Source organism: Diorhabda carinulata, chromosome 8 (assembly GCF_026250575.1).
Source record: "Diorhabda carinulata isolate Delta chromosome 8, icDioCari1.1, whole genome shotgun sequence".
NCBI lineage: Eukaryota > Metazoa > Arthropoda > Insecta > Coleoptera > Chrysomelidae > Diorhabda > Diorhabda carinulata.
The window spans coordinates 5,826,193-5,850,936 of NC_079467.1; the positions used below are offsets into that span (position 1 = coordinate 5,826,193).

At 31.6% G+C, this 24,744-nt stretch overlaps 1 protein-coding gene across 6 annotated transcripts; it reads right to left on the reverse strand.

Moving 5' to 3' along the window:
- Positions 1 to 1,450: 1,450 nt before the first annotated feature.
- LOC130897073 (uncharacterized) lies at positions 1,451 to 24,395 on the reverse strand. Of its 6 annotated transcripts, none has more exons than XM_057805642.1 (5): positions 24,076 to 24,383; positions 22,931 to 23,043; positions 19,759 to 19,810; positions 8,397 to 8,648; positions 1,451 to 3,194 (listed from the first exon to the last, which is right to left on the reverse strand). In XM_057805642.1, the coding sequence occupies exons 1-5, from the start codon at positions 24,085 to 24,087 to the stop codon at positions 1,491 to 1,493; spliced, it is 2,133 nt and encodes a 710-aa protein (XP_057661625.1). In that variant the 5' UTR covers positions 24,088 to 24,383; the 3' UTR covers positions 1,451 to 1,490. The 6 variants fall into 6 exon arrangements, with proteins under 6 accessions (XP_057661625.1, XP_057661622.1, XP_057661624.1 ...); XM_057805639.1 differs by having other exon boundaries at positions 23,954 to 24,362; XM_057805641.1 differs by lacking the exon at positions 24,076 to 24,383 and adding an exon at positions 23,254 to 23,833.
- Positions 24,396 to 24,744: the final 349 nt, after the last annotated feature.

Consider the following 24,744-nt stretch of genomic DNA (forward strand, 5'->3'; position numbering starts at 1 on the left):
CAGTTAACATATATAAAAAACTGGTACTTAAATGGGGTTAACAATTAATATTAAATTTTACGCCAGCAGCTTTAAACAAACAAGGTTAAAAGTGAATAAAAGGAAAGGCGAATGAGCTTATGAATTATATTAATAAAAACTAAACAAACTATCCCCGGTCACAACTCTCCAAATTAATATTTATTTATGAGAACAATAAAATGGGTTTTAGGAAATGATAAAATTCGCATTAACTGCGTATCCAAGAAAGCACAATGAACAAAAGTAGTTATAAATTGAAAACTCTATATATCAATTAAATTTCTAGAGAAGTTGGTGATATTCATACTGAGTACTGAGTACACTACACAGATAGCCAAATTATCGTCTTCAGAGCCTGAAGGTAAACTGTTTAGTCAGTGTAATTGTGAGTGTTGGTGTAGTAGTAGTGTATTCAGTATCTAGATATCAAAGAAAAAAACTGGGACTTATTTCAGAAATGCCGGGATGGTTGCAGCCCTTAACTGAATTCCAAATTGTTGAAGTAATTTGGTGTGTTGATGGTGGTGTACCAGTTGGGTCTTTGGTGGTCAAACTCCAACCTGTCAGCTATAGAACAAGGAATAATATCATCACAAATTTTACTACATTTGCTTTGATTTTTCACTTGTAGAGTATAGATAGAGGATATTTAAAATAGATACGAGAATTTATTGAAAAGGAGTGGGAGGTAGACAACAAATTAATTTTTTCCAAAACTTGAACTTGAATATTTAAAATAAAAGTAACTACCGAGACACAATACGTGAACAAAGAAATATTGGGAGAAACGAAACAAGCATGTTACAAAATGAAATACGAAATCGAAACTATGTATATGTTTAAGCAAACTTCTGTTCGATCAAAAATTAACTAAACACTGCAAACTATAAACCCCTACTACAACAGAATTACGCTCAGCAATTTTAAACGACTTTCTTTAGGCAACAACACAAAAAATGACTGCAAACTGATTTCACAAACATAATTCTGCTGGTCACCCAACTAATCACCCTTCTTAAAACTAAGAATTTGCAGTAAATTAACCTGTATTCCAAAAAAATCATAATTTTATTGAGAAGTAAAATGGTAAAATATTGATATAGCTTGAAAAAGAAAACATACAAACTTTTTGCAGTAAGAAAAACTAGAAATCCTAAATTCCAGGTTTTCCAAGACGCGTAGGAACCCTGTAAGTATTATGCATGTTCTTTCTTTATTATGAACTTCCGGGGTTTTCCTTTAAACTATATCAATAGTCGAATTGAATACAAAATCCTAGTTATCTCATTAGATATTAACTTGACAAAGATGAGAAAATTGAAGTTGTATCGGTATGGAAAGTAATAATTTTGGCTAGATAAATTTCAAACAGACTGCAACCAATTCATTTCTGGGTATTTTATAATCCTAGTATAAAATAAAACTACAATTAAATGGCGGACAAATATATTACAGAGAAAAAATGGTATTTATACAACAGATAAAAAAGTCGAAACTTCGATATCATCTTCAACTTGAAAGTTATAAGAATAAGCGATACTAATTTTCTTATTATCATCGACGCAAATACCAATACAAATCTTTCCCATAGTAGCTTCGAAGTTCCTATCGAAATATTCACAGCATTTTTTTTCTAATATTTGTTTGTGCGCTGTAGTAGCAACATCTTTGTCAGTCTCTTCTCGTTCGGGATATAGAATTCGCGTTTCTAAAAATATGCCAACACCGGAATCGTTTACCGTCAATATATCCACAGTATTACTCAAATTACTTCTGTAGACTTCCGCTTGGGTTATACAAAATTTACTAGCCAATATTGTGAACAATACGTTCTGAACGTCGTTGGAATCTTTTGGTTCTTCAAAATAATTGGAACTAGAAAACAGGTCGTTGAGATTTTTACAAAAATTTTCGAATTTCACAGTATCGAACGAAGATACCGTAAAAGAATTGGCTGAATTGTGTAAAGCTCTTATGTATTTTTCTTTAAATAAATATTTCCTTATATATGTATCTTTGAGGATTCTCGCGAATTCCAATCGCACCTCGGAATTCGGTATTTTTAAGCAAACTTCCGATTGATCAAACGTCAAACTTTCGTTGTAAGTCAAATAACCTAGATGGTAGAGAAGTTTCAAGATTAACGTCGGTGCGCATCCCCACGTATCTTCGCCGTTTATTATCTTATTTAAAGTTTCGAAATTGAGGTTAGTAAACGGTTTAGAAACGTCAGTGCATCTTGATAAACCCAATAACAATTGTTGGATCTCGTCGGCGATATCTTTTAAAGAAAATAAAATTTTGAAATAATCATAATGTTCAGATTGGCACCAATAATTTAGCGGTACCCTTTTGTTATCTAAATAATTTAAAACTGACCAAAGGTTACAAATGGATATATTATGACTGGGTACTATGTATCCGCCGTAATATTCGGCTATTATCCTCTCGGATTTTTCCCTTTCGTTAGGATCCATAATGAACTTTTTCAAAACTTCTGTTAACTCATCAGTCGTTACACCATAATATTTACAATAATTGTGGTTGTCGAGAAAATGAAAACTTTTTATATTAGCTGTTACTGTGAATATACCTGAATTTGCTATTGGGAAAACTCCAGTTAGGAAGGCCTTATCTACATAATGATTAGACTTAACTAAATTTGTTGTAATATTATGGATAAATTCGAGAATTTTAACAGTATCTGGATTATTCTTAAACATTAAACTATCGACATACGCGTCGTAATTATCTATTAAAATCATAACTGGTTTTTTAAAATGTAAAAAAAGCAGTTCAGATAAATAAATAAAACCCGTTTCAACTTCTGATAATGTTAGTTCTAAATTCTCACTGGGGTCGCAGTATTTTTGAAAATGTTCGTGACTTGATTTCATCAAAAGTCCTAAACTTTTCATGAGATACTGATGAGATGAGAAGGTTTTCCTTAATATTGTTCTGAATTTTGATATCATGTCATCAAAATCATTCAAAATACTTAACGGTTGAAAATTTATGAACATAACGGGATGCTGACCCATGTGATCTTTACAGAATTTCGGATGTTTTGTTATTTGTAATTCATATTCTCTGAATAGTTTATAATTGTAAGTTGTTCTTATGTCTTTTGGATAGCCATCTTCTCCTGTTACTATTTCTAGAAATCGCCTTACCTAAAAAAAATGATAAATTAATATTCTTCAACTTTTTCACTTCTTAGATCTTTTTTATATATTGTGATAATTGTTCTTGATTTTAGATTTGTTTTCTATAAAAATCATTCTAAAATAACATGTAAAAATTGTCATCATGAATATCAAAATAAAAACACAATAATTTTGACTAGAAAAATTAATTTTTCCTTAGCTTTTACATCTCAAAAATATGTAGCAGACATCAATCGAATTATTCGTAGTTGCATTGAAATTTATAAAATAAAACTATAAATTTTACTATTTAGGTATTTTTTATCATTGATACTTTTTTCGTTACTATGAATGTGAACCATTTCTAAAATTTCTCTTTTTCTTGTACTTCATTCAGTTTTTTTATCTTTATAATTGAATGTATGTTTTTTTTTAAACATTTCTTGGTTGAATTGTATCGAAACATTTGGTCGAAGTATTCAAACTTCTCTCACCCCATTATCTAATTATTTTGTAAAAACATTATACCAAAAAAGATAATATATCAAAACACATGGGATTTCAAAGGAAAAAATTAAAAATATAAAAATTCCTGACAGATATTTTTTAACACCCCCATAGAGGAATGTTTTGTGATATTACTCTCTGATTAGAAAGAGATCATTGAGCAAAATTATTCTAACCTAAATTACTAAGGTTGGAAAAATTAAAACTAGGGTCTTACTCATTGGACCTTGGGCTCTAATGTTTTAATAACACTAAAATCAGCGCGTTACACTTATCCGCACTATGTTCTGCTTTCTCACTAAATAATTGTTGCACTAACTCGAAGGGTTTAATCCTCTTACACTTATCCGCACTATGCTCTGCTTTCTCACTAAATAATTGTTGCACTAACTCGAAGGGTTTAATCCTCTTAAGTCTTCTGGTCATGTTCGTGTTGTCTATGAGACGTTCAAATGATGAATCTGCCGATGTTCACGTCTACATTTGAAGATCCCGATGGATGTCATTGTTTTGGCAGTACCAGGATGCATCGATGATGTTCCTTAGTATCTTATTCTGGAACCGTTGAATAATTGTGATTTTACTTAAACTGACACAACCCCAGAGTTGTATGCCATAACTTCAAATAGGTTTCAATATTTGTTTTTATAGAAGCAGTTTGTGTTACGTGGATAACTTGGAACTTCGTCCTAGTAGCTAATACATCTTTTCATATTTAATATCAAGCTCTTCAGAAAATACAGAAACAGTTTATTTTGTGACATAGTTTGGGTTAAACATGGCTGGCACTGTCATGCGACTGCACTGACTCTATCAAGCCACTGTGGTTACATTAAATTTAATACCATCTTTTAGTCCAGTTGCTAATTTGGTCAATAGATGTTTGCAACTTTTCAGCAGCTTCTTCGTGGGTATCTTCCACGACCATAACTGCCATGTCATCGGCGAAAGTAGCTATTGTGTGGCATTCAAGTTCAGAGATGTCACTACTGTATAACAGATAGAGCACTAGACTAAGTACGCTACTCTGGGGTATTCCTGCCTTGGTTTCTTTTAAATCAGAATACAATTCGTCTTGCTTGAATCTGAAATATCTATTTGACAGGTAGGACTTTAGGATTTGGGAATATTGTTTTGGCAGAGCCATTTCCAATTTGTGGAGTAATCCTTTGTGCCATACAGTATGAAATATGTATTTATTTCATTAGATGGAATTTATGTATATATATATATAAATATTCCTATTACAATTGTGAAAGATAAACTAGAGAAAAAATGGGTAAAATTGTAGAATACACAGACATACATCGAAACGAATTTATCAAAGCTATAGAACTAACAATTATAACAATCTACTTAAAATATGAGAATGAAGTATATAAATAAATTGATAGTTGTGTTATGAGAGCTTCCATATCAAATGTTATAGCACAATGGAAGATCTTGAGGAAACTTTCACAAGCAAATTTAATATTTAATTTCGTTATGTAGATGATTGCATTACTGCTGTACCAAAACATCAAATTGAAAACAGATAAAAAATTCAATTTTTATCATAAAAAATCATAAAAAAACTTCAATTCACAATCGAAATCGAAAAAAATAATAAATCATAATTTTCTTCATATTACATAAAAATAACAATAAATTAAGAAACCAACTTGGTCCTCAAAATATTTGAACTTCAATACATGTCATACAAAAAATCAGTATCTTATTATAAGTTTGGCTGATAAAGCTATCCAACTATTAGATCCTGAATTCAGGTACTCAGCTATTTAAAAAGCAAAAACTGCATTGAAAGAAAATAATTATCCTGACAAAATGATAAATAGCCATTTTAAGAAGAGGATAAATAGATACTACAATCCATTAAGAAACAAAACAGAAATCAAAACATAAAACATTTTTCCTCGCCATATGTACAAGGACATAATATATTATTCAAATATTTCTCTACATTTGAATCTTAAACACCCGAATATTATATATCAAGTACCTAGTAATGGTTGTGACGCTGTTTGCATAGGGCAGACATCTCAGTATTTAGAAAATAGATTAAAAGGCCATCAATACGATAAGAAAAATAAAACTGCATTAATGAACCACGAAATATCAAAAAAATATATAAATTCAATTATAAAGATTCAAAAATGCTTGAAACGGAATCAAATACAGGGAAAAGGAAATTTTTAGAAATGGGCACATACATAAAAACGAGAAAGCTATGACGATTAAAAAGAATCTAAATAGTTTAAGTAAAATGTATAGTTTTATTTTATAAATTTTAATGCAACTACAGATAATTTTATTGATGACTGCTACATATTTTTGAGATGTAAAAACTAATTTTTCTAGTTAAAACAGATTTCTAATTATAATAATAATATGAAATACGAGGATGTATTGATATCTAGTTAGCCTAGAGACCAGTTCCATGCATAAACAAAACATTGCATTACCATAGCAACGAACAATAACTTATTAGAAGTGTCAGTGTAAAGTTTGACGTCAAAAAAGTAAACTAGAGTTACGTAATAAATTAAGAAAAAAAAGATGTCCACCGAAATTGTGAAAATCGGAAAATTGGAGTAACGAGCCGTCATCAAGTACCTGTATTTAAAAGAATTAAGAGGTAAGCAGATTTACGAAGATATGCTTAATACCCTTGGTGATCAATGTCCTTCGTATGCGATCGTGAAAAATTGGACAGCAAGCTTCAAAAGAGGTAAATTTTCTATTGAAGATAATAACCGATCGGGAGGATCAGTTTCTGTGTCAGTTCCCGAAAATATCGATGCAGTTCATGACATGATTTTATCAGACCATCGAATTGGGCTAAAACGGATATCTGAAGCACTGAATATTTCATACGAACGCGTTCATCATATAATTCACGTCAATTTGGACATGAGTAAAATTGCTGCAAAATGGAACACTAAATGTTTGAATGTTGACCAAAAGCGTGCAAGAGTAGAAGCATCGCGTTCGATCTGTGCTCGATTTGAAAACGATGTAGTCTTCTTAAACCGAATTGTTACTATGGATGAGACTTGGGTACATTTCTACGATCCAGAAACAAAGCAACAATCGATGGAATGGCGACACTCTGGTTCTCCAAGACCTAAGAAGTTTCGTGTCCAAAAATCTGCTGGAAAATTCTTGCTTTATTTTTTTGGGATTGCCATGGAGTAATCATGATTGATTTTTTGGATAAGGGTGGAACAAAAACTAGAGATTACTATTCGACATCACTGACCGCTCTACGGGAAAAAATTAAAGAGAAAAGACGCCGAAAGCTATTCGTGATTAGGGTTTGAATTACTAGAACACCCCCCTTATTCACCAAATTTGGCTCAGACCGACTATCATCTCTTTCCTCAACTGAAAAAAAGTTTAAAAAGTCGTAAATTTTCTTCCAAGGAGGAGGTAATAAAAGCTGTGGAGGTCTGGTTTGCAGAGCAAAAAGAAACATTTTTTTTTGAAAGGTCTAGAGACGTTGCAGGTTTGCTGTAATAGATGTATCCAATTAAGAGGAGAATATGTTGTGTAATAAAATATTTTGATTGATATTTGTTTTCTGACGTTTGTTTAAAAGTTACAAGAACAGTTTAAAGGAAAAAAAGCCTGTTGGAACATTTAAATCTCACATGTGAATAATACTGAACGAGACATCACAACACGACAACGGCGTGACTATCCACCCACAAAGACAATAGGTACCAACAGCAGCTCAATGGCTAAGACTTTTTCAATATAGCCTCGTATATATGAAATACAAACAATTTATAGTAATGATAAATGAAAATAAATAAATAAGTAATTGATAATGATGCACCGCTGTGATAAGGGTTGTTTTGGATTACTCAACTCCTCCCTCCACAAGTTCAGAAAATCTGGGTTCACAGTTTTTCTGAGTTTTCTCTTCATCCAAAGAATAGCTGTAATGTCTAGTAAGATGAAAACAGGAATCAAATATAGCCAATAGAGATGGTTGCTTGATTGTTCCTAAAGTTTGTCAAACTTAATATTATTGAACTTGAACACTTTTTATTTCTTCAAAACTGATTCTCTGCACTTGTAGGTTTGATATTGTTTCTTTAGTTTCTACGCGTAAATATATTATTAGTATATTCAGGACGTATTGTTGGTTGGATTTCTTTTCTTTTCCGTATAATTATCCATCAATTTCTACCGGACAGGTAGACAACTCGATGAAAAACAGATTGTTCAATTTGCAGATGGTTTTTACTGTTATTTTTCCAACTGGAATCATTAAAATTTCTTCTCCGTGTAGTTTTTCTACTAAGGTTTCGTTTTTTTGGTAATAGGGCACTGGTTTTCTGAAGTGGTTAGTAGAGTGTGGACGCAGGCATTCTTCTTGAATAGCAAATCTTGCTTCCAGATGAAGATGTCTTCTACTTCTGGGCATATTTCTGTTACTGACTATTGCGTGCTACAATTGTTAATATGTTGCCTACTTTATTGAACTTGGAGCCGTAATTTTCTAAAGGATTTGAAGTGCCTATAACTGAATTGACCGACTAGCTAGTTCTAGTTCTAGTTTTGAAAGAATTGAGGTGGAAATAAAATATTTAGATGAAAGTCAGGGGATAAGAACTTCGGTAACCCCTATAATAGTATTTTAATGAATAATTTTCAGTATTTATTTCACTAGAAATTATAGATACCTAGCATAGTAATAAATAAATGCTTACTTACCATATCCATATTTGTAGATTTTCCAAATCCACGCGGAGCCGTTAGTAAGACACAATCGTATTTAAAAAGTTCTTCTATCAACAAGGATTTGTCAATATACACTCCACTTTCAAGTACTTTAGCAAAATCGTCGGATCCTAGATGAGAAATACTATCTGGATTCACCTCTCGTCTGGATATACTAACGGTATACGCATCCCTTTCTCCAAACGCACTTTCTTTGATGGTGATTGAGGCCTCGGGTTGAATAAGCTGAAAAGTTCAATTCAATATTAGTTTAATTAGTAGTACTATGGAAGTTTGTGGAACAATAGTATTTTGTCTCTACTTTAAACAGCATATTCTTTCTCTAGTGTATTTTCTATTATTCTCACCAGTTTCGAGGAATTTTCCATCTGTGACAAATAGAAGTGCTTGTTTCATTTTCTGTAATATGGAATACATAAAACAGGTAAATTTTCTGAATGTTATCTATAGAAAATCCACTACGAAAAATATTTGTTTTCTAAATAAGTTTGGTAAAGTAACTAAGGAAAAAAAACATGGAAACATTGGAAACAATTTTATTTGTATCTACTTTAAAGTCTTTAAAGATAACAAAACCAAAAAGTATTAAAACAGGGTGATATATTTGAAACAGTCCTAAATTTTTTTAAGAAGGATTTGCAGTACATAGTAGGTAAGGTAAGTAAACCAAAAAGTCGTGAATAAATAATCCGGAATAGTTAAATAATGCTAATTAAAAAATATTTTTGAAACGAAAAATCAATTTTTTCCATTAAATATGAGTCTTAGTTTCTGATGTCACACCCTGAATTATTCACATTCATGGTCTTTCTCTTTTTCTCCAATTCCACAGTTTCCAAAGTACCAATATCTTATTCAGTCATCTTTTTGTCTATTTTATATCTGCCAGCCGAGAAACATCTATTTTTTTTGTTATGGATCCAGCCGTTCTTCATTTTATCTCTATTGAATTTTGTTCTGTGATCTATATGACTGGGATACCACATTGGCTGAAGATATACGAAGGCCGTTTTTTTTTCAACCTCCGATCGATACGTATAGATGCTACGCAGGCAGAAGAAAGAGGGAATGCGCTGTAGGCGACTGCGAAGTTCTTTCACTACACACTCCGCCATTGTTGACATTCAGGTGTCAGTTGGCGTTGTGCTACAGCCACGTAAATATGTCCGCCATTAATGATGCTCCCGCCAAATGTGATTCGTTTTCTACATGTTGAAGACCGTAGTGCTGCAGGAATCCATCGGAGAATGTGTCGTGTTTATGGGGAAAACTTCATTAGTGATGATGCGGAAAGTTTATAGATGTGCATGATGAAGGGGGCCAAGGACTAAATCTTTCTTTTCAGATGACCTGGTTCAGCGAGTTGACAGCATGGTTAAAGAAAACCGCAGATTCACCATTACTGCTTTGTGTGCACAATTTCCAGAAGTTTCAAGGTCTGCTTTGTACCCTATTGTTACTAAACGGTTAGACTACATTGGCGGCAACTTTATTTGAAGAGCTTGTCCATAAATATAACAAATGTCTCTACCGGCTTTAGAAAAATCAAGTTATGGTTTCGAATATAATGAATATTTTTTTAAATGTAATAAGTGATTTCCAAACTATGTGAATAACCAATGAAAACGACATATGCGACAAAATTCTCGCATTTTTATTCAATTTTTAGTAAACGATCAAATCTTATCAAACCTATATAAACATCCAACAACCAAAAACAGTAACAAGTAACAATAACGAACAACAATTTTAAAACAATAACTAAAATTATCTAGTTAAGACGCATACATAATGTTGAGACATGTAAATTCTTGTGAAGTGTTTCATATTCAGTTTTATTTCATTTTAGAAAATTTTACTTACGAATTGAGTTTGTAATACCCGCATAACTAAAGTATTTTAAGTAAACATTTATTCGTACCGTATAGTGGTCAACATATTGTAAAGCATTTGTACAGAATGTACCTAAAACGCGATGCGAACCTATTCAATTCAAATTTATGACTAATTCTACACAGGCATTTTTAATCTGGGAACTTTTCGACTGCAACCTTCATTTAATAATTTTATTACCCTGGGTTTTCTCAGCTAAAGATATAATCCCTCAAAACAGGTTTTGAAAATTTCGAATTTAACAGTTTTCTATCATCAAGAAGTAAAAGGGGGGTACACTTGACGTGTTTTTACTCATATTTTAGAAGATGGTCGTTCGTCCCAACTTTCTCTTTTTTTCTAAGCACCACCTTACCCATTAAATAGAAATCATGACGAAATATGATAACTTCGAGTCAGTCCTCGACAAACAATTAGTCTTCGTCAACCATTTAAGCTAGTAACCACGAATAAGATCGCATACCGCGGATCTTTAACCGAACGTTCAAATATTCAATACCATTCAAATTAAATTTTATTATTATTATTATTTATTTACAATATTAATTCATTTAGTTAATTTAGTCGACTTTATTTTAAATCCATTTAAATTTGGATTAAGTTGAATGATTACAAACACATAAGAACTGAAATCGTTATTATTATCGTTTGTTTTGGCTGTTTTTGTTATTACTTTCCATTCCTTTTGGTCCCGGCATTTTGCCCTCCAGTTCTCTATATTAAGTGCTCTTATATCCTCCTCTATTTCATTTCTCCAAATCTTTCTCGGCCTACCTCTTCTCGTTGGCCACAATGGTGTCTATTACGTTATTCTTTTGATCATTTCAGTTGGTTTCTTCTCATTATATGCCCAGCCCAGTTGAGTCTTTGTGCTTTTATGTATCTCACTATATTTTCCTTCCCCTATTTCATTGACAGCGTGTAATTTCGGCTCCCAATGCTACGATGGTCGCAGGCTTAGTAATAGTGTAAAGGCGTTAAATCTAAAGAGCGTGGAGGCCAATTCTGGTAACCGAATCGGGAAATGACACGACCAGGAGCGAACTCGTGCAAGATCATCAATGCTCTACGGGCGGTATGACATGTCGTCAAGATCAAAAGCTTCCAAATGAGGCACAAGAAACTGTGTTATCATAGCACGATAACATTCGCCATTCACCGTTACTGCATTATCTTCTTCAATTTCGAAGAAAAACGGACCATAAAGCACACTATACAGTGATCCGTTGTGGATGCATTTCTTTCTGATGAATCATTTGTGATTTTGTTCGCAAAATCAGCAGGTTCCTCAAGGATCCAATTGGTGAATTTTTTTCGTTGTTCATGGTCTAATGGCAGAAGTTGTTGAGTCAGTTGGATTTTGTAGGCATGCAGAGTACTTGTTCAAACATCCAATTCTTGTGCCCGATTGGGAACTGACGTCTCTGGCCTTTCTGTCACATTCTTGCGAACTGCTGTGACGTTTTACGAATTTACGAATAATGGCGATTAAACTTTCACCATTTTGACAATCAGGACGCGTTGTTCTACAGTGTAATGCTCCATATTAACTAACTGTTAACTCTGTCAACATTCGATCTGTCATGTGATAATCATGCGACATTATGACTGGCGAACAAGGCGCACAATTAAATCGTGCGCTTTTATTGAAACATCCTCTATTATTATCTCACAAAAAAATATTATCATTTACATTGAACACTACACATCAACACAAATATGAGATTTGACTTTTCAATCCATTTTATTATTTATCGAAATTAATATAAGATGTAATACAAAGTGGAAGATCAAGTAAAATATTCGAATTTTATGAAATTTATTCAAAGTAACACCTTATTATGTGATAGGTCATTATGGTTTGATAAGATTTGATCGTAAAAATACAACATTGTCGCAATTATGTCGTTTTCATTGGTTATTTATGTAGTTTGTATATCACTTATTACATTTGAAAAAAAAATTATACAAGGTGCAATATTCGATAGGAATCCCTAAATTTTTTTTATTAGCCTCATGACATCCTCCCTGAGGGACTCTACTTATGGTTGAAGTATATGAATTTCTCCATGACTCACCCTGTATATGCAAGCTTTCCATATAATAATCATATCAATTTTATTTTTATTTTGATCTTTGCAGTCTAGTTTTTTCAACATTTGAATTGTTAATAGTCACTGGTACCAATGCTGTTTTAATCTTCGTTTGCACTTTGTGCTGATAGTTGTTTAACTAAATTAAGTATTCTTCTTTTCTTTTGTCTTCGATAATAATGTTTCATTCTATTTCTGAGTATCAGTCGGATTTCCTTTTTTTGATTATTTTCTAGCGATTATTCGACATTTCAAACGTTATTAAACCTAGTATGTCATTATCCCTCATTTTGTGAAGTTGTTTTTTTTTTATATTGTTCTTACTAATTACTGGTTGTATGTCTGTGATGAAGATCAAGCATTGAGTCCTCCCATTACTTTTCGAAATATTAGTGAAAAGTTTATATTTTTTAAATGAAAATTAGTTAATTCCTATACAGATACTATTACATTAGGACTGTTTCATGTCTATCAGACAGTTGAGCTTTTTTTGATGGATAATTACCAAGTCGAAGTGAGGTGGAGACAGGTGGAAATAGCATATGATAATTTTGTTGAATAAAGAATCGAAATTTAGTTTTAAATAGAGCCACCAAGAAATGTATACGGTGTCCCTCAATTCGACTGCTAACGCTCTAGGGGAAATTCCTTGGGTCAAATTATGACTATCAGGATAGGAAATTCATGTCCGCAAATGTATCCTTTCCGAGATTGGGGTGTTAAATAAAACGATTTTTTGTTGATAAATATCAAATGGTGTGATCGATAGTTATTGAAACTTTTTGACGATAATCACGTTGATAAATTACTTGTTCTAACATGAATAGATAATTTGTAGTTTTTTCTAGAAGTGTGAAGCAGGGGGTCGAAGACCATTTTCCCAGCTCGGATTTCCCAGAGTGTTAAATAAAACGATTTTTTGTAGATAAATTTCAAATGGTGTGATCGATTGTTATTGAAACTTTTTGACGATAATCACGTTGATAAACTACTTGTTCTAACATGAATAGATAATTTCTAGTTTTTTCTAGAGGCGTGAAGCTGAGGTCGAAGACCCTTTTCCCAGCTCTGATTTCTCAGGGTGTTAAATAAAACGATTTTTTGTTGATAAATATCAAATGGTGTGATCGATAGTTATTGAAACTTTTTGACGATTATCACGTTGATAAACTACTTGTTCTAACATGAATAGATAATTTGTAGTTTTTTTCTAAAGGCGTGAAGTTGAGGTCGAAGACCCTTTTCCAGCTCGGATTTCTCAGGGTGTTAAATAAAACGATTTTTTGTTGATAAATGTCAAATGGTGTGATCGATTGTTATTGAAACTTTTTGACGATTATCACGTTGATAAACTTCTTCTAACATGAATAGATAATTTCTAGTTTTTTCTAGAGGCGTGAAGTTGAGGTCGAAGACCCTTTTCCCAGCTCGGATTTCTCAGGGTGTTAAATAAAACGATTTTTTGTAGATAAATTTCAAATGGTGTGATCGATTGTTATTGAAACTTTTTGACGATTATCACGTTGATAAACTACTTGTTCTAACATGAATAGATAATTTGTAGTTTTTTTCTAGAGGCGTGAAGATGAGGTCGAAGACCCTTTTCCCAACTCGGATTTTTCAGAGTGTTAAATAAAACGATTTTTTGTAGATAAATTTCAAATGGTGTGATCGATTGTTATTGAAACTTTTTGACGATTATCACGTTGATAAACTACTTGTTCTAACATGAATAGATAATTTGTAGTTTTTTTCTAAAGGCGTGAAGTTGAGGTCGAAGACCCTTTTCCAGCTCGGATTTCTCAGGGTGTTAAATAAAACGATTTTTTGTTGATAAATGTCAAATGGTGTGATCGATTGTTATTGAAACTTTTTGACGATTATCACGTTGATAAACTACTTGTTCTAACATGAATAGATAATTTGTAGTTTTTTTCTAGAGGCGTGAAGATGAGGTCGAAGACCCTTTTCCCAACTCGGATTTTTCAGAGTGTTAAATAAAACGATTTTTTGTAGATAAATTTCAAATGGTGTGATCGATTGTTATTGAAACTTTTTGACGATTATCACGTTGATAAACTACTTGTTCTAACATGAATAGATAATTTGTAGTTTTTTTCTAAAGGCGTGAAGTTGAGGTCGAAGACCCTTTTCCCAGCTCGGATTTCTCAGGGTGTTGAATAAAACGATTTTTTGTAGATAAATTTCAAATGGTGTGATCGATTGTTATTGAAACTTTTTGACGATTATCACGTTGATAAACTACTTGTTCTAACATGAATAGATAATTTGTAGTTTTTTTCTAAAGGCGTGAAGTTGAGGTCGAAGACCCTTTTCCAGCTCGGATTTCTCAGGGTGTTAAATAAAATCGATTTTTTGTAGATAAATTTCAAATGGTGTGATCGATTGTTATTGAAACTTTTTGACGATTATCACGTTGATAAACTACTTGTTCTAACATGAATAGATAATTTGTAGTTTTTTTCTAAAGGCGTGAAGTTGAGGTCGAAGACCCTTTTCCAGCTCGGATTTCTCAGGGTGTTAAATAAAACGATTTTTTGTAGATAAATTTCAAATGGTGTGATCGATTGTTATTGAAACTTTTTGACGATTATCACGTTGATAAACTACTTGTTCTAACATGAATAGATAATTTGTAGTTTTTTTCTAAAGGCGTGAAGTTGAGGTCGAAGACCCTTTTCCAGCTCGGATTTCTCAGGGTGTTAAATAAAACGATTTTTTGTTGATAAATGTCAAATGGTGTGATCGATTGTTATTGAAACTTTTTGACGATTATCACGTTGATAAACTACTTGTTCTAACATGAATAGATAATTTGTAGTTTTTTTCTAGAGGCGTGAAGATGAGGTCGAAGACCCTTTTCCCAACTCGGATTTTTCAGAGTGTTAAATAAAACTATTTTTTGTAGATAAATTTCAAATGGTGTGATCGATTGTTATTGAAACTTTTTGACGATTATCACGTTGATAAAATACTTGTTCTAACATGAATAGATAATGTCTAGTTTTTTCTAGAAGTGTGAAGCAGGGGGTCGAAGACCCTTTTCCCAGCTCTGATTTCTCAGGGTGTTAAATAAAACGATTTTTTGTTGATAAATATCAAATGGTGTGATCGATAGTTATTGAAACTTTTTGACGATTATCACGTTGATAAACTACTTGTTCTAACATGAATAGATAATGTCTAGTTTTTTCTAGAAGTGTGAAGCAGGGGGTCGAAGACCCTTTTCCCAGCTCTGATTTCTCAGGGTGTTAAATAAAACGATTTTTTGTTGATAAATGTCAAATGGTGTGATCGATTGTTATTGAAACTTTTTGACGATTATCACGTTGATAAAATACTTGTTCTAACATGAATAGATAATTTGTAGTTTTTTTCTAAAGGCGTGAAGATGAGGTCGAAGACCCTTTTCCCAACTCGGATTTCTCAGGGTGTTAAATAAAACGATTTTTTGTTGATAAATATCAAATGGTGTGATCGATAGTTATTGAAACTTTTTGACGATTATCACGTTGATAAACTACTTGTTCTAACATGAATAGATAATGTCTAGTTTTTTCTAGAAGTGTGAAGCAGGGGGTCGAAGACCCTTTTCCCAGCTCTGATTTCTCAGGGTGTTAAATAAAACGATTTTTTGTTGATAAATGTCAAATGGTGTGATCGATTGTTATTGAAACTTTTTGACGATTATCACGTTGATAAAATACTTGTTCTAACATGAATAGATAATTTGTAGTTTTTTTCTAGAGGCGTGAAGATGAGGTCGAAGACCCTTTTCCCAACTCGGATTTTTCAGAGTGTTAAATAAAACGATTTTTTGTTGATAAATATCAAATGGTGTGATCGATAGTTATTGAAACTTTTTGACGATTATCACGTTGATAAACTACTTGTTCTAACATGAATAGATAATGTCTAGTTTTTTCTAGAAGTGTGAAGCAGGGGGTCGAAGACCCTTTTCCCAGCTCTGATTTCTCAGGGTGTTAAATAAAACGATTTTTTGTTGATAAATGTCAAATGGTGTGATCGATTGTTATTGAAGCTTTTTGACGATTATCACGTTGATAAACTACTTGTTCTAACATGAATAGATAATTTGTAGTTTTTTTCTAAAGGCGTGAAGTTGAGGTCGAAGACCCTTTTCCAGCTCGGATTTCTCAGGGTGTTAAATAAAACGATTTTTTGTTGATAAATGTCAAATGGTGTGATCGATTGTTATTGAAACTTTTTGACGATTATCACGTTGATAAACTACTTGTTCTAACATGAATAGATAATGTCTAGTTTTTTCTAGAAGTGTGAAGCAGGGGGTCGAAGACTATTTTCCCAGCTCTGATTTCTCTGCCACTGAATGAAATTTTTTTTCCAATTTTTGCATTCTTCCATCATTTTTTCATAGAAATAGAAAAGTAATAACATTTGACTACTCTAAAACTAACCATTTTCGAGAAAAACATCATTTTGTGACCGCTCTCGTGATTATTTAGAAAATACAAAACAATTTCCTCCGAATCAACTTACATCGATAGGTTAATGGTGTACTACAAAATGATAATTTTTCGTTAAACGTAACCTCAAATTTTCTAGTTCCTTAGTTCCTAGCAGCATCGATATGCGTATGCTTTGGAAAACATTGGGTGTCTTTATGATGTTCATGTGAAAGTGTGTATTATAAGATGAATTACCAAAAAATATAGAAAACAGATTACAGTTTTGAAGAATTAGCAGATATTCATTTAATTTACAGAGAAAATTGACTAAATTCGAGATTGGCGGAGAGACTGTATAGAGAAAGGTTTCCTCATAGACATCATCCGGGCCGTTCCATTTTTTCCAATATTGTCAGAAGATTGAGAGAAACAGGAAATTAAAATATTAGAACTGCCGGACGTCCGCGAACTACCCGTACTGTTTTATTTTGAAAACAACGTTTTGAATAATATATAGAATCAACCATCTTTAACACGTTGAGTCCCAACCAAAATTGATAAACTTTCCCCATGGCCCATATGGGGTGTGGATACAAGGCAAAATAATGAAGATTTATTTCGAATGAAAAGTGCAAAAAATGATATTTTTTGTGTGTATTATACAAGTTTGGAGTTAGCCAGAAAGATATTTTTCAAAAGAAGATGAAGAGATGAAATTACTAGCAAAGAAAACGATAAAGGAATATCTACTAAAATGGAAGGATAATGATTGCTTCCTACAAAGTATGCTGATAAGACAATAACCATTGACAGACGATCAGAAATGGTTGTAAAGCCTTAAGCCGTGGTCGACTATAACAAAGGCAAATCTTCTATAGATCTGACTGATCAAATGCCAACCTGGAACACTTCTTTGAGAAGGACTTTGAAGAGGCATAGGAAAATTGCTATTGAGCTGTTATTTGGTACAGAAATGGTAAATGCCAATAATCTTTATAAAAGAATAACAAAAAAGAATATAGCAATCACTGATTCTCAAATCAGTGTTGGTAGCAAAGAAGTTACTGGCGAAAAGAAACCAAAACCAAAAAACCCATTGCCTAATGAAGAAAGAAGTCCAAGTCACAAGGTAAGGAAAGATTGTGTAGGGTACAGTAAAAAAATCTTGAAAAAAAAAACAAAAGAACCATGTGTAATGTAATGTTTCAAGGACCAAAGACGGTTCAACCAAACTGTAAAACTCATTTAAATATAGTCCCTTGGGTCGCAGAGAAGGTTCGAAATAAAATACGTCGTGCGGTCTATAGGACGGCTCTGGGCAGTGGGGAAAGGGCAGTGGGGAAAGGGCAGTTGCGGGCCTATGGACCGCACCGGAGCTCAACGTGTTAAGTATGAGATCTCTCAATCACAGATTGAATACTAATAGATACTCTGTATGGAGAATCGCAAATTAACAATTATTGCATCCTAATAAATTCACAAGATGTTTCACCAAGAGATTTTGCGCCTAGCATGGAGTTTTCTAATTGGTATCTTCAACAACCTAGGGATAATGACGAATTTTTTAAATAGTATTTACCGATGAGGCAATGTTTACTAGAGAAGGCATGTTTAATTCTCGAAACAGTCATGTATGGGAGGATGAAAACCCATATGCTACTTTTACCCATGCATATCAACAAAAATTTTCTGTAAATTTATAGGCTGGAATAGTAGACGATTACATAATAGGACCATACATGTTTAGTAAAAAATTAAACGAAGAAATTTATTCTTCTTATACATTCTCAAGGGAAATATTACCAGATGATCTGGAAGAAGTTCCTCTTTATAACCGAAAAAATATGATATTTCAGCATGATGGAGCTTTTATAAATTTTTCAAGAAATGTATGACTCAATTTGAGTGCCGATTATGGCAGAGAACTGGATGGGTCGAGGTGAGCCGATTGGTTGGCCAGCTAGGTCTCCGGATCTTACTCCCCTTGATTTTTTCTGTGGGGGAATATGAAGTCTCTCACCTATCATAGGTATGATAGAGAATGAGGACCTTGTTTGTCGTATACATGCAGCAAAAGAAGAAATTTCTATTTCGCCTGATGTTTTCCGCAATGTGCGCTTATCAATGCTGCGAAGAGTCAGGACTTGTCTAAACGAATGAGGTGGACAATTTGAACAGTTGCTTTATTTCATTGTATATTGTGTATTATATTTGTATTAATGAAATGCTACATTTTTATTTTGCATCATTTATTTGTAAAATTATCAACTGAATGGTATTAGTGTTAATTAAGAATTTCTGGGAAACCTTTTTAATAGAAGACTTTTTCGAAAAGTGTTAACTTATAGATGTAAGTTGAGCCGGAAGAAACTGTTTTGTATTTTTCTAAATAATCACAAGAGGGGTCACAAAGAGAGCATTGGCAGTCGAAGTTAGGGACCCCATGTATAAAAATGAAGTGTAATAGTGTCAAATGTAGTTCGATAATACACCCATTAGAATATAATAATTGGAACTAAATATAAACTAAGCTAAAATAGTCAAAATACTATAAAAATGATATGATTTCTTTTACATATAGGTATACTTAAATACTATGGAATTTCATAAAATACATCTAACATACATGGAAAGTCGGTCAGGAGAATGGGAATAAACTCTTGATATCAATGTTCGAAGCGGTTTACTAAGAAGTATTGAGATAAAAAAGTAAATTATGTATATATTTATGAATGTTTCGACTTGTAGTGGAAAAAGTAGAATCTTTTCTTCTGAAACATCTCATCCATCAAATTATATCATTTTTATAGCAAGTCGACATACGATTTTTAGTGGATACATAAAACTGTAATTCCTCTACATCCACAATGCTCAATCTATTTTTTTGCAATTTCTTACCTGACCGACTCTCCCAATACCAACAAGACTGGTAAATGTGTTTGAAAAAAACCTGAAAATATTCAATCACTAAATTCAAGTCATAAACAAAAACAAATGTAATTGCAATTAATAATGTACTTGATATGAAGTTTGGGAATGTCAAAGAAGGAAATATTATCCAGAACCAGAATCCATATCTATTTACCGAAATCAATGCAAAGATTGAAGAAAACGGACAAAAGGAAAATCAGATCTTGGTATATTTAAAAAAATAAATCTCCAATAAAAGGTTGCGAACTTATTAAAAACTGATCATGTAGCCATAATTTTTCTGGCGAGATTAATAAATTGTTACTATTCATTGGTATACGAGCGTTATATATTTAAGTTTTGAGATATGACAACACTGAAGTGGATATGTCAAATCTGAAATTGCCATCATAAAATTTGACATTTTTTAATGGGGAACGTACTCTGAACGTGTATTTAAGTTGTTTACAAATAGTTGAGACATTCATCTTAATCATAAAATGAAATTATATCACTTGATTAAAAAATTAAATGACTTTCGGCATTGAGAATTTAACTATTTCAACATAACCATTACTATACAAATCCATTCGAAAATTCTACATAAAATTTATAATATATGGATGGTAATAAACAATAACGTCTACATCAATCAATTTTTTTTAATTTAGTTAATATAATAATCGGACTCAGACATGATTGTTTAATAGAAATATCAGGGTCTCCACGTTTTTTAAAAAATTTTAAAATTTATAACTCCCATATTATTTATGATTACGTGAGTAGTTTACATTTTAAATACTGTATATTTTTCAACTACTCAAATAAGTTTTTTTATACGGGTATTTCTTCTTAAGTTCTGAGATATGGCAACAAATTGGACATTGCCATCATGAAGTTTAACATATGAACGTACTCAAAACGTGCTATCATACGAGTGCTATTTGAGTTGTTAACAGATACTTGAAACATTCAACATTCATATTTGGGCATTAGTTTCACTTACATACTTTAAATATTGCATGAACATTTGGATGTCAATATGATTTGTTCGCATTGGATACTGCATAATTTGACAATCTCCAAATAAAAAAGCTGGTACCAATTAATTCAAAGAAATGCAACAGTTAAAACATCGAATGAATTGTTCATTTTTCCTCAGATCAAAAATAAATCCCGAGATCAACATTTTTCTATACCGAAACCATTGATGCATTCATAGAATATTTTGAAAAAGAATAAAGCCATATCCAATCATAAATATTTGTCTACATTTGTCTAGCTCAAAACTTAAGTAGCAACCCTCGTACAAATGAGACTAAACCTGACAATATATATTTAATTCCATTTTCCCTACAAAAATATGAATTTAAAATGTCTCTACGCATCTAGCATTAACCATATTCCCTTATATATCCTTTTTTAAAACCTAGGATCTTATGATATGGAGGACAATGGAACTTCTTATTTTATTACACAATACAATGAGAATTCAATTTTAGTTTCTTGGGTTTATCAACTATTAAGATTAATACTGCTCAAAGAGTTAAGGTAACAAATTGTTTCATTAAGTTGGTACATGGTAATATATAAAAATATTTCATTTCTTGACCACGTGTGTTGATTGGAGGTGAGGAGCCTCCAATAGAATCATATCTTTAAAATCACGGGTGTATTTTCCAAATTACACATTTAATAACAACCAAAAGTATCTAACATGTTGATACTGACCTCTAACAACCTATCTGTAATCGTAGTACAATTTTCTCTTCTGTTTATATGCTGAATAAAATATACAAAATATATGGTATCTTGACCTTACTCAATCGTATGTTTATAATTAAATGGTTTGTTATATTTTAGGGTCTTATTTCTATCAATACGTGTTTGTTGATCGAGTCGAATTACACGGTTTTGATTTATCGCGGCCTAGATATAAATATACAAAGTTCTAATCTTAATAGTAGGAATTCAAATTTTTATATACGAAAAAGAAGTAGGTATCAATTTAAATTATTTATAGATGCAATGAAATTTATAATATAGAATATTTAATTTTGTTTGTATCACTTCTGTCTTTTTGGTCACTTATAAATAACTCTTTTTTTTTTGTCCATGAACAATTTCCAACAATTCTATTTTGTATTTGACTTAGTTTAAACAAATTTTAATTTGTTCATTTTTTGCTACTTCGTGGTTTTTTAATGAAGCTTAATTTTTCTGTTTAATATTAATGACTTTTTAATCTATTTTCCAAATATTGTGATGTCTGTCTCATGTAAACAACATTACAAGGACCCTCAAATATATTATTTATTTACTGTTATTCTAGATTTCAGACTACTGAAATATTTTATAATATCCTTCAGTTCCATGTTTTAATCTAATATTCACTAAAATAATTTGATTATGTTGAAAATGTCCTTGTAATGATAAGAATAGGTATTTTCCATTTTGTTTGTTAATTGATTATAATATTTCCTTATCATTCTATTGAATATGTTATTTATTATTTTTCAAGAATAAATAATTTCTCATACTGCAGTTTTTACATTTTTAATGTTGTAAGATTAAATTTTTATAGTTGGTTAGCTTTATGACATAAAGTAATAATCATTTACTGTATCTGTTTCAGGAGTGTGAATGTTAATGCTTATAGCAATGATAAATAATATGAAAGTATAAAAAAACATAATTACATCTCCTCGTTCCCGCAATTACAATAAGATTGAGTTTCTTTACTAAAAACACTGTTTACACCACCACTACATCAACAATCACAATTACATTGTCTAACGCGCGTTTCAATAACAAATTTATCATCTTCAGAGACTGAAGGTAAACAGTGTGTTCAGTATTATTACCAACCGTTATTTTATATCCTTATACTGATTTAAATTCTGAATTATTAGATAGAAATTACTCCTCAAGTAATCAGAAGCAACTTAGGTTGTTTATGCATAACTTTGTTGATGATGATTTATTAGTTGAAGACCATTTTGAAACAATATCACTTAAAAACTTTATGAAAAAAAGGTTTTGGGCATTAATATTGTAATAGTGTAAAGTTGAGCAATGGCATTTGAAATAAGGAATTACCCCACACTTAGATTTAATAAATATACATTTTTATTAACAAAAATAGAGTTTATATACTTACTTCGATACTCTCAGATTCTGCACCAATGTCTTCGCATGTCTGAGAATCACCCAAATCCTCTTTAATTTTCTTAATTCGCTTGGGTTTTGGATGATCCATAAACAGAATGTATCCTAAAGAAAAATTAGTTCTTACTCAAAAAAAGTTAAGATAACATAACAAGAGTAAGCAAGGTAGAGCAATAATTGTAGTTTTAAAAAGTGTTTTGCTAATAGTTATTTTTTTACACTTAAATATAGGTACATAGGTACATTTTGAATGGTCTCAATTTTACAGTAAGGAATTTGTTGTTTTGAAGTAATGTAACTCTATAAATCACTTACCACATAATATAAAGGCATGATAAATATTTCTAGGCTACTAGACAAATGACAATGGAACTTTTAACACAAAATTCACCTCTCTTACATTTATCACAGAACAATAATCATGGTATTGTTGTTTTCATATCTAAAGATAAGGGCTCTACTGTAAATCTTATAATTATTTAAACAGAATTTTTATCAATTTTTTTTAAACTTTGAGGTTATTATTTGGCTTTCTTTTAGTTGCAAAGCATCACTAAAAACTATTTTAAAAAAATTTAGTTTCTAAAATAAACTTTTAACAAGATGGAGGCTAGAATATTACTTATATGGAATATATTACGTATATATATCCTTGAAAATTAATAGTAAGTTAAATTATTTTTAATAAGAATTTATATGCAGTAAGGTATGTGAATGATTCAAAGTATTGTGCATATAAATTTCATCCTCACGATATTTGTCATAAGCCAATAATAAGATGATATTGCAACCATTTTCTTTCATTAAACCCAAGAAATAATATCCATAAGATTTGTGTTGACTTTCAAATTCAAACTGTAGCATTGTACATAATAGGTTTATTGATGTACCTTTCATTGAGACCCAGTCATATGATAATAATTTTAAAAAAAAATTCTTTATTATTTATATAAACTATTTTTTGACCAATATGGAGGAAATTCAATAGGTGTATAGATTCAGAATATAAATTTACCAAAGCTACTTCCTCTAGAGAATTCATATCCCTAATTTTTTATACACTCAATTATTTGTTACTAATCAAATCGATAATCTCTACTGCCCCCTCACACATGAATCGATTTTCGCACTGCTTACCATCATTTTCATTGGAAGTGTTATTTAACTCGGCCTCAGATGCATCCAGGTGGCGCGGATGCGTCCTCCTCAAATGTTCTTTTAAGTTTGTAGTATTCCCAAAGAATTTCATTTTTCTGTTGCATATTTGGCACTCCACACAATGAATAACATCATTTTCATATATTTTAACAAAATACTCCCATACAACCGATTTTTTAACTCTAGGCATAACTTGTTAGTTTTCTATTTTCATAAAATTTGCCGATTTATTTTAATCGAGACGCTATCGATGACACGACTTTGTTGCTCGTTATCCATTCGTTACTTATCGTGTTGTCATCTATCAAATAGATTGTCAAAGTTTTCTTTTGAAGTGAACTAAACAGAACATAGTAGATTAATCTCTCAATATAATAATAGCCAAATTAGCTACGTAGGGTAGAATTTACTTCATAATTAACTTTACATTTCATAAATACAACCTTAAAAATGTAGAAATAAAAATACATGAACTTTTCACAAGTTTCAGATTAAAGCTAGATTGAGCATTCGAATTTTATTTTTAGGTAGAAAGTCAATTTTCATCTACTGAATTGTTTTTAATCGTCCCCATTCAAATTTAATCAAAATATTTCTTGATAAAAGCCTATTATGATTTCTTTCCCTTTTTTGTAATATTCTGCCATT